This window comes from Branchiostoma lanceolatum, chromosome 18 (assembly GCF_035083965.1).
Source record: "Branchiostoma lanceolatum isolate klBraLanc5 chromosome 18, klBraLanc5.hap2, whole genome shotgun sequence".
Lineage (NCBI taxonomy): Eukaryota > Metazoa > Chordata > Leptocardii > Amphioxiformes > Branchiostomatidae > Branchiostoma > Branchiostoma lanceolatum.
The window spans coordinates 4,922,439-4,934,471 of NC_089739.1; the positions used below are offsets into that span (position 1 = coordinate 4,922,439).

General features: G+C 39.5%; 1 protein-coding gene across 1 annotated transcript in view; it reads right to left on the bottom strand.

Annotated features, from left to right (window-relative positions):
• Positions 1-12,033, bottom strand: part of LOC136424073 (glutamate receptor ionotropic, delta-2-like) — a 46,167-nt gene that overhangs the window by 15,090 nt on the left and 19,044 nt on the right. The window contains exons 2-7 of the mRNA XM_066412493.1: positions 9,536-9,696; positions 6,942-7,097; positions 6,264-6,521; positions 1,627-1,720; positions 1,309-1,402; positions 1,010-1,063 (exon numbers count right to left, since the gene is read on the bottom strand). Coding sequence (XP_066268590.1) covers positions 1,010-1,063; positions 1,309-1,402; positions 1,627-1,720; positions 6,264-6,521; positions 6,942-7,097; positions 9,536-9,677 — 798 coding nt within the window. The 5' untranslated portion in view covers positions 9,678-9,696. The remainder of the gene's footprint in view (positions 1-1,009; positions 1,064-1,308; positions 1,403-1,626; positions 1,721-6,263; positions 6,522-6,941; positions 7,098-9,535; positions 9,697-12,033) is intronic.

Consider the following 12,033-nt stretch of genomic DNA (forward strand, 5'->3'; position numbering starts at 1 on the left):
TGGGCCACAAAACCTCACGGTTTGTTGGATCTTGGAGTGACTTAAAGTGACGGGTCGTGCTAATGCATGTAAAATGACATCGACCGTTTCAAATGGCGACGAACGCCTACTACTAAAAATCATCCGATTCGAGGCAATGTGGTTTCACGGTATAAACGAAGATGTCAGTTTTCAAGTCTCGACGTAAAACTTTTCAGTCCTCGTCCCATCGAGTAATGACTTTCCTTACTTAAGAGATCTTTACAGGTTAATTACAAAGTGAAGGCAACGGGCCAAAAGGTTAATCTTGTAGACATTGAACGATCACCGTGTCTCACATGGCTTTCGATTTACTCTTAAGTGTCATATTGATTTAGGTCTTGTAAACGGACGACCATCCATTTTGATGTCCACATGTCGTTATCCATGTTTAGACAGTGTGGGTTTTCTCTAAAGATGTATACTGACTGACACGGTGAAACGGGAATTTTTTGTGTGTGTTTGCTTGTTTGTTTGTTTGTTTGTTTGTTTATTTTGGGAGCGAAAAGAACAACAAGGCTGGCGATAATACCATCATTGCCATGGCGACAATTGCCTATACCGAGGTAATCATATAGAGGCTAAACCTGGGAAGGAATTGACTAGGTGTTCCTTGCAATAAGCCCGACATGGTCCCCCTATGTTTGCAATTTTTGCAACTGGCTGCAGCTGGAGGCAGCCATCTTGTTGGTTTGTTTACAAAATTTTAGCTTGTCTAAAGTAACCACTCCTTGATCGATGTTGATTTCTACCGTATCTGTTCTTTGTTACTGACTTTCTGATGGTTCCAGAATGCGACTGTCCCTCTCTGTAGGACAGTATCAGAGCAACAACTACGCATGCCCGGACAATCAACAAAATGTCTGCATCATTCCTGGAATTCTTGCAAACTGCACATAATACTACGAGAGCGTCGCCAAAACCTTGCACATGGAACGTTGGGAAAATCGAAGAAGTAAAAGCTTGAAATCATCAAATATTTCAAACTTACCTCATTCACAACTATCCAGTGATCCGAGTGGCTGATGACTCCCATCTTTGTGGCCTAGGGGGATATGATAAACAGATTTGAAATGAACCCAAATTGTGAAGTGGCCAATTTCATCAAGGAAAAAAACGACACAGAGACAAGGTCTTTTTGGTGCCTTTTTCGAATGACCATATAGAATTTACATCGAACTGATAATGGCCAATAAAAACAATGATTAAAATGTGATTATTCTATACCGCATTGGTGACCAAATGGTTTGCTTAGTCTATAGTCCTTGAAAAATAAATAGTATACATTACCTCTGTGACTAAGTCTACTATAACACTTGGTCGGCAGAGAAGTACAACGTTCTTCAGACTGATGTCGTTGTCTCTCACGTGATCTATGAAAGACCTGATTGGACAAAAGTATATGTCAGAGAGGAAGAACCAGAAATAACCCTAATTGATAAGGTTAAGAAAACGAGAAGAACATGGGTGTTCTTATGACCATGTACATGTATATGCTATGCTTCTAGGCGTTGTCTTTCAATTTTGCACTATATATGATTTGCCCTTGTTTTCCTTACAATAATTTTAATACTATCTAGATGACAGGAATACATAGAAATAGCGCACCCGCTAGAGACTTGTACTCTTTGGAAATTCAGTATTAGAACGTCAAGTGATCCTCGTTGTCCTCTGTCCAGAATGTTCTGTATTCGGTTAAAATCTAGAAGAAGAAGAAAAAAACATGCATGGTAAAAGTTATAGCAGTTTCCTAGCCCACAAAATACATTATACATGCAAGAAATATTAAGTTGCAACCCTCTTCACAACTGGCTCCTGCAAATGAATTGTTTCGTGTGTATGAATATTCATGTACGTTAACAACAGTCTTCACATTGCTCTGTTTGCTCGTTGAGTCATGTCTCTGGGAAACTGATCGTGAGTGTCCATCACAGATCGTGACTGCCTATCACAATTAGCAATTAAACCAATGAGAGATTGGCAATTAGTGGTTCGACCAATGTGACAGTGTTTATATGTCCGTCAAATAGTTGTAATTTTATGGGGGGGTTTATTTTGAATTTCTGGCTTGGCGGATTTAGGCTGGGCTGTGGCATCGGGCTCTATTATCATAACTACGGACTCCTCCTACATAATCAGAATGTTCGTAACAGGCCATTGCCATCGCAATCACAACCTCTCAGTATGTAAAACGTCAACTACCCTACTCGTGCTTGGGGGGCATTTTACCCAAACGAATACCGTCAAATTACCAATCAATCACCCACATGCCATGTCCAATGCTCCATGTCGTTTATAACCCTCACCATAGATTTTACAATGGCTTTAAAATCTCTCAGGGGATTCTAGGTGATTTATCTTTGTGCGATCGACCTTTGGTAAAGAAAAAAGTAAAGCCAAGAGACAAGTTAGGAGAGGACTTAAGAACGAAGGTGTGCGCTGACTTGATAACAGTGATGTCACTGCGGCATGGCATCTCCTCAGTACTTGAAAAGAAATGTCAACCATATGTTCCTTCAAAAGCGGTGCTTATGTTGACATGTGGCTTCCGACGCGTTCAAGTGTGGGAAGTATGAAAATCCCTTAACGCCCCCGAACGTTTCTAAAAATAACATATTTACCTTATCACCACCATGCATCGCTTCACATGGGAGTAATGGTAATGGGAGTTTTAGACCAACTTGCACTTGAGTGTGGCATCGGATAGCTGCCAATGTATACTGCACGAAGCTGGCAGGTGTGTTTTTCATGAAACTAGCTTTTACGTATCCGTATGGCTTCTAAATGCTTTACGTGTGCTTAAAGATCAGATTTCATTTAGTGAAATAAAAGTATGCTGATGCAACAGCGACTTTCGTTCAATCAACTACAAACTACAACATAGAAATACAGAATACAGATTTTAAAATCGGGAATACAGAATACAGATTTTAAAATCCTATAAACTAAACAATACATGCTAACATGCTCATGAGTGATAACATGTTCCGATCAGACTTGGCTAATCCGCGGCCACAGTTTCTTTTCTGAAAAAACAACAACAATATTTTGTATGCATTTTTACCAGCAATATAAACATTCAAAATCGTTTTGGAGACAAGATGCCATGATGCCAACATATCTGTTTGGTTGTTTGCTTTAAATCTGTATGTGGAGCTGAAAGCCTTATTCTACTTGCCTTCCTCAGACATTATGAATCTTAAGCTTAAAAATCTAGAATATGTTTCATAGCATTGTAAGGGTCACCTAAAACACATTAATGTTGTGGACTCAAAATTGGGACCATCGTTTTTGTGCTTCATCCGTCGAATGTCAAAGCATACGGTTCCCGATAACATCAGCTTTAAAGCATGTGGTTGCCGTGACACTTCAACCTTGATTCTCAATGTTGGCAGATTCGGCACTCTCTCTAACACTGACCCGTAAATTTTCAGGTCATACTTTTGCACTTGCCTAGACGCTAAAGGCAACCTACAATAAGAGCGTACTTAGCACTCCCAGTATGCGGAATCATCACTCAAGTTGGTACGGTGCATCTAACAGTTACTCAATAGGGAATATATGATGAGTGTTCGCACGAGGGCGGGCAGGTGCAAGGAGTTGGTGACCGGGTCACCGCCCCTGCACAGCCCAAGGGTAATGATCTCAATCACTTAGTGACCTTTGCCCTGTAGTACAATCATCAGCATACTTAAAATACGAAGTAGGTCTTGGGAAGTCAAGCGTGCTTTGGAAAAGAAGGACTTTAAAACTTCATCACGGAATTCGTTGGTGAAAGTTTGTAGTTCGTACGTGTGTTTAGATTTTCGTTGCTTGGCAAGAAGATTTTAGGTTCATTTGCAGATTTAAAAGGCTGGGTAATTTGACAGAAATCTTTATTGCATAGTCTTGCCTAAAGGGGTAAATACATAAATGACCACACTTATTCTAATGGATGCAAAAGGCTAAATCCACTGGCAGTAAGATACGATTTTGTAATATGTGCTAAAACACCATTGTAAAACTGCATGCTTAAGAGGGTCTTCCATCTTTTTAAGACACATGGAGACATGATAGCAATGATAAAGCATTCTTAGGTGTCAAAGATTAACCGAATGAGGCCCATCTATTGTTTTATTAGGTGTGTCTCTCAACAGTAGTTCATTTTCATCTTACCCGGCTCCCAATTTTGTGTTATTTCAGTTTGCGACAAATCATGACAACGGATCAATTCTAATTCTTATTTTTTTAATCAAATGAATGAGTCTAGGGAAACAAATAGGAGGTTGAAATTGATAAGAAGATTTGGAATGAGTGTGTCATATCATATCTATAATCATAGTTCTTAGATATTAATCCGTGTTTGGCGAGGTTTAGTGGATGTCTTCATGAATAAATTTTTCCGTCAAGCTATAAAGTCTTGAATAAAGTTTATTTAATGAAAAAAAATGTGTCTGAATAACTACCAGATAACGATTCCTGTTTCTTATTTTGAAAGTGTCGTTTCTTAACACATAATTTTATCTTAATTTGTGTCAGGTTTTAGATTTTACGTATAGTGAAGTTTGATGCCTCTTCAAGAAGGTTTGACTCACGAACATTCTTGTAAGCTTGTCCTGCCTGCTCGTTAGTCTAGGTCATGTTTGATATTCTACACGCACTTTCTCTTAAGCTGAGACATGTTCTGGTACAGGTTGGAACGGAGAGATGCCAATATACAATTACCACACCGGAATTAAGTGTGCTCCGCGTGAGCCTTCCCACAAAGGTCTTTAACGGTGTTTTGGCACTCTGGCTTCCACACTTTGTGCTATTCTAATGAAAAGTTATGACAGAAGATTTTATCCAAGTAGGAATTGAACTTGGACATTTGCATGAGAAGGTAGTTTCTAAAAGCGCACTCGTGTGTGAGACGACGGAACTATACACACATCAAGACTATCGTTTTGGTGAAGTATCAAAGAACCCATTGTCTCCACGGGTCATGGTTCACTTAACTCTTGATTCGTATGGTAATATCGTATATATGTAAGAGAACACATTTACTGGTATCAGTAGGCCTTCATTATCTATTACCTCAAAAGCATTACGTACATTTTTTTCACAAGAGGTTTCATCGTCTTTTTCATCTAAATTTGATGTTTTGAGTCTTTTGGTGGTATCACATATACGTAAGAGAACATATTTACCAGACGAGTATTAGTAGGCCTATATTATCTATTACCTCAAAGGCATTACGTGCACAAGAGGTTTCATCGTCTTTCTTATCTTAATTTGATGCCCTATGTCATTTTCAATCTAAAAATCTTATATAACATAAAAGAAAGGGAGAAATACATATGAAACAATCAATGTTGCTCTAAAGATGATTAATATGATTACATAACAACCACTGTATAGGTTATACTTTTCTTTTAACTTTGTCGCTATCTCATAATTGAGAGTGACCTTGCTAAAGCCTTTTTTGTCTGTAAATTGATTTGGTGCTTATTGAATACCGTTCCAAGGTTCCTTTGAAAAAGGAAAACCTAGTTATGTATCCTGTAATGGAGGGATAACGCGGTGTGTGGTTAGAACGGATGGAGGCATTTACCAGTAATAGCTTGGCCCTGGCCTACGTTATTAAGCTCACTGAATACACGTTCGAGTTTAAGCCACAGACAGCTTTTGAATACCAAATCAGTTAACTTTCTGTTAGTTTCATAGTTACGTTTCTTTTTTGAATGGTTGATAGCAACAAGTGAAACTTTGCTGTTCCCTGAATAAACAAACAAATGAGTGATCAGATAAATGAATAAATGAATGGATAACTAACTTGTTGACTGAGCATGTGATTTACACGTAACATGAGGTTTGAACCCTAAATTTCACATTACTAAAAAATCAATAATTCTAACAATGTTTTACCAGGTCTTGATTTCCTAACCACCGGCAGATAAATGTGCATTTTTTAGCACTAAAGCACGGCGCGGCCACCCCTATTTTCCAACCAAACAGAAAATAGGTTGAACTCTAGAAACAATTAACAAATACACTGAGTAGTCTCCCCACGAAAGGCATTAGCAACCACCGAGAGTACATTCATCAAAGAGGTTTACATGTTAGATTCTATGTAAAGTCTTTGCACATTGTGCATGTATTGAGACCTGATAGTGATAACAGCATTGGTACAGTAGTAAATATATATATACATATATATACAAAATGCTAAAGTAGTAAATAAACCAATAAACCAATGAATACTATGTATCAAAATGTCCACAAACCTCCTTGATCATCGTAAAAGAAGACAACTTTCCTCCACTTCAGTTGCGCGATCAAGTCTGATAGTGCAGAGTCTATTTCTCTCCCGTGGGGGGACGTACTGAGGGCAAACCTCTGGGTGGAAATGACGTCACAACGTTCATCCGGGACATGGATGTGAGGGACGTGGAAAGCTGCGCAGACGGACTGTAAAGAAAGAGCGTTGACGCATGACGTCACACTGATGACAGCGACGGGATCACCCGCCAGTAGATGACAACCTGAAAGAATGAACGTCGACGTTGCATTATAATCTTGTGTTTTATGCAAGAGAACAGACATATACACTAATGTAAATAAAAATGTATAGTTTATATATCAATCTTATGTTTCTGTATGTATTATTGGGGGGGGGTCACTTTTGAGGCAGTGGCTTTTGAATGGTCCAAAGTTAGTTTGACGATTTTGTTTGAAATTTAGCGTTTCGGAGGGTTTGTAGATGCTAAAACCTCGACAAGATTTAGGAAATGTATCGTGCTTTCCATAAAAAAGAACCTTACTGACAGCCAACTTGTACATTGTATGCAAGCTCACACTGTTCTTATATCATATGAACGAGAAACTGCACCTCTATTACAAAGAGGCTATCATTTCATATCATATATCTAGATATGTCATTCTGTATCATGTCTTATACGAACCTTGCTTTGTTGCAGTGAATGTATCCTGACTTGTCAGATAGAGAAAGTCGTATTTTACACGGACTGTGGGAAGGACGTTCTTGTCGGAGTTGATCTTTTCCACCGCCAACCGCAACGCGTTCTCTTCTTCCGAGTTCTTTTCTTCAAATACAGCGCCTTTGAAAAACGTAAGAAAGACATGACATGACTCAACATTGTACACAAAGTAAAACACTTAATAATAAACTTTCGACCAATCCTGTGCACATGTGGTCCTCAATTTGACCCAAGCCTGTCACGTGACATGAGCAGTAGTGTGACGTCAGTAAAGGGTCAAAGGTGTCTGGCAGTTGGTATCGGCCCCCCTTTCTGTTTAGGGATGGTCGATTGGCCTTGATTTAGATTGCCTCTTAGATTTCTTAATATGTCCAAGCTCAACATTGTACATCAGTTTTGAGACCTTTGTCTTGAGAGTGGAAAAAAAGGGACCTTAAAACACATTTGACTAGAGCAGCTGTATTAACGTTGACCCGCAATGACTGTAATAGATCAAGGGGCGTTATTGAACTTCTATCACAATGAGAAACCACCCTCAGTGTCTCGTGATTTATCCCATAAGGCTCCTAATGAGGTAGACTGGACCTAAATGACCAGCGCAGGGGAACCATATGGTCTTTACCTCGACACTGGCCTATCAATAATGTCACCTACGAGAATACGCTGTAATGCACTAAAAACTTCTTAGCGTTCAGCCATCAATGATTTTTCGGCACTTGTAAAACGAAGCGCTGTAGCTGCCTTTTGTGCAATTTGGAGACCTTCAAAGGAAAGTAATCAAACTGTACGTATCATAATCAAGTTTTCCAGTCGATGACCTAGATCTCTTGTACATTCATCCCATCTCTCAACGTTTTTGGAGACATATCTAAATGCTGAGTGAAGCGTGGTTGTTATCTGGGCCATCTGTACTTGTTGCTAAAGGCGAGAAGCATACTGTTGATTGCCATGATTAGAAAGCATTAGATCGCTTGTTTATATGGCATGCACGTTTTTCTCATCAATACTCATGATATACTGCACAGCTCTAGCATTTCTTTTAAATATTGCCTACCCGTTGGAATGAATAGGTCTCCATTTGATATAATTCACCGCGGGGTCACGTAATTTAGCGGGTTAATGGGACACAGGGGCGGCAATCTTTCAGGGCCACCCAGCTAAAGACGTTAGGCGTCCGTCCCGACGCGTTGGTTGTATATAAATCTAGGCCTGGCACTTATTCATGTTTCACTTGAGATTAAATTCTCAGATAGTGGGACACCAACTCCTCCGACAGAAAGATCCGGGAACAAGTTAAACTGATATATTAATTGTGAATAATAGGGCATACCAAAATGCTAAATCACGGAAACCATGTTATGTTACAATGTACGTGGTTTAATTTCAAAGAACCAAAACATAATGCCTGTTTTCCACTAGACGGCGATAGCTGAGCGACAACACAGCCAGCAAGATCAAATTAGTGTGACCCTTAGATTTATAACTGTTTTTGATGAAATATCTAAAAGTCTGATTTAAAAGACAGAGAAACACACTACAAATAATAAAAGAAGTTCACTCTTTGTCTATGGAATTTTTTTAGTGATTTGTAACATCTTTGGTAGCTCAGCGTTAGCAGCGTGGTCTCTAGTGGAAAGGTGTGCATTAATCAGAATATCCAAATGACATTATGATTTTAAGGACAAGCCTTCCGTACTGAATTGATTGAAGTAAAGCCATGTGTCTGGGATTTCTGACATTGAAACATTACTGTGCTTGATCTAATGCACACAGAAGCTGATGATTCATAAGTGGCAGGTAAAGACAAAGTTACTTTCGCACATTCTCTCAAATCACTGCGTTAAGACAAGCAGCGCTCTTGACACTTCAATCCACACATTTTCAGTCACTGATCCCATGCACCCATTGAAGTGAAAATCCGCAGATTTACAGAGACTGAGACACGCAAATGACGTTTAAAGCTATGATAGACTCTTAATGGACTTATGGTAGCGGCACACACTTCGATACATTGTAATATCGGGTAAAACAGTGCGAGTGTCGTGATCTTCGAATTCCTTCCCTTGAACTTCAAAGAAGCCAGGGCGTTTCGCTTCTAATTGGACACAGTTAATGTTATCCTGGTGATAGAAGTAATTTGTTATTTTTTCGTAGCGTGTTTTGGCCCAGTATGGGGTAAAGAATATATTTTATAGCCGTAAAAATGTCCGAAATCTATTTAGGAACGTATTGAATATTTTTCAAGGCCTGTTTTGCGTCCCGTAAATTCCCGTGCAATTCCCAGGTAAGTACAAGTCCGGGTGTGTTAGGAAAAATCTAGGACCGTACACCCCGAGCCTGGAAATTCATATACACGACCAGGACACGGGTGTGTCAGAGCCCAGATACTCTCGGAAACTTGCATTATCTTGCAACGGGTGTTTGTTTTCCTGTTAGATCTTCGCCCCTCGTAGAAGACATGGTACTTCCAGGTACTTCAAGTTCTTCCAGGATCCACATCTCATTGTAAATGTGGTGAATGATATACATTGAAAAAAAAATGAGTAATGATTCCTTACCTATACGCACTTCCTCCACCACAGCTGCGGTTCCTTTCAACGGAAGTGACGTCATCACTATGCAAAATATGGTAATCCATGGGACCAAGAACGCAAGTGCCATTGTCGATGATGAGAAACCATTTGCCCCTCCTGTCATCATGGATGAAGGTGCATCAAACCTACAAAAGAGATGCGGATGAGTAAAGAGATAGTTTTCAAGACAATCAATGCTCAGCCCAATGGCGTCATTTCATTTTATCATTAACTCCTTTGGCACCTTTGCCATCTATTTCCTACCACTCCGTCGGCAAGTGTGACATATGCGGGCATCTACAAATTCAACGACTTCCTGCCACTCTACTGACGTTTTGTTGATATTCAAATAATCTGGCAGAAAACACAGAAAAAAGTTTCCGTACACGGAGTGCGAAAACGAATTATTAGATAACTCTACTGTGCACATGCCTCGTGTTCAAACAATTTGTATCTACAAAGGTCAACGAACCTGTTTACACAAAATATATAAATTCAAACTAGAACCATCTACAAAATGATCGTTCAGTCCCCTACGAATGCAAAGCGGGTTACCAAAGGTCTTCATACCAGATTCCATTATATGTAATCAGCACCTTAGTCCAGTGACCTTTCAAAGGATTCAGTGTCTATAATGATGTTAGAAGCATCTTTCCGTTGAGACGCTACCTCTTTGATAGTTATCTTTAGTTTGAATTAGCACGTAGTCGAAAGTTCTCCCTACTTACTTGAAGGAAAGGGCACCCCTAAGTCGAATATGCAGAGTCAATAAGCAGGGACTTAAAGGAAACTCATAGCTCCGTCGGTCGCGAAGCTATTACTACCCACGATTCAGCTAATCAAGCACAGCGGGGGAACATTCGTTTTGATAGACACATCGGGTGCATTATTTGAAACTGCAGCTAGTTTTCTATACGGCGCAAATTTGATCTAACAGGTGATGAGCATTTGCATCATCATTAACAACAATCAAGATGACATGTATCTGCGCAATAGGTACGCTAGATGATTAATAGGTTTTGGACCTCACCAAGAAAAGAGGTGCATATTTATCTCAAATTTCGGGGCGTGTCTATAAAGTAGGTGTGCAAGTCAAATTGCTCTGCTGAAAGTCAGATACCAACTCTTTTCTAGTTAGAATAAAGATAGGAGTTGGTATAACTAGAAAGGAGTTGGTATCTGACTTTCAGCAGAGCAATTTGACTCAATACGAAGGGAATCCTCATCAGACATTTGGCAATGTCTTCGTATGTTTCATGGCATGAGGAACACGACCCACACAGCTCTGATCACAGTTCACCCATGTCTTTCTCAACACTTACCTCACTTTTCTTCACCTATACTTACCTACTGATGCTCCCAAAAAAACTCCGACAGAAAAGTAATGACTACAATGGTTTGAAATTTGGTGGAAATAAATAAAAGACTTCATACTATATAATTATGCCCCAAGATGTGAGTTGTGCAACTTATTTCTTGGTGAGACTCAGACCTTATTAATCACCCCTCGTATCTTCAAGAAAGAACCCTTACTACAGACATTTGTACTGATGCAAGTGATAAAGACGGCATTTGATAGCCGTAACTTCCTAGGGTGAAGTTCTTTGAGCATATTTATTACGCCATTACAAGTCGGAACGACGATTCTAATTGGCTATTGCTTTCAGATCACAGGAACCAGACATCAATGTATCAACTCATGGCAAATGCTATACATTAGCTCCAGTGCCTAATTACTAGTACGTGGATGTTGTGTAAGAAGCTTGGGTGGATATACAAGCGCTAGGTTATAATGAACACACGGTATGTTGAGGCATGAAGCTATTGAAGTTCTGGCAAAGTGAATTAGCTTTAGCGTCGCATCTGCCATGAAACACGCAGCTCCAGTGTACAATTACGTGGATGTTATGTAAGAAGCTTGCGTGGATATACAAGCACTGGGTTATAATGAACAAACGGTATGTTGAGGCACGAAGCTATTGAAGTTCTGGCAAAGTGAATAAGCTTTAAAGAAGTTGCTCTAAGCAGAGTTGAAGCATATAACATACGCAACAAACTGTTGAACAAAGATGAGCTTTTATTCTATGAACTGGGTTCATTCGAGAATGTGAAGTACGTAGTGTAGAGAAAGGGCTGTGCAAGCGCAGCAAGACGTTACTCGTGTGCGAAAGAACTTGTAAATACTGCAGGACAAATATGGTGGAAAACGAAAAGCTTTTTAAGAGGCCACCGAATTCCATTCCATTTTTCCCACATTTACAGACAAAAAGAAATTTAAACTACTTTTGTTTCTTAGCCTCACAGAATCCACACATGCTCATAGAGTTATTAGGACTTGACTGTGTGTCTCGATTAATATTTTGTATCTGACCCTTACCTCTTTCCTCATGACCTCAATGTAAAGTGGCCTGCGTGCCGATTTCAGCTTCTGGTGATCACGTGAATAAACAAATGTTAAGGTTCAAACAAACAAAATGTGCGAT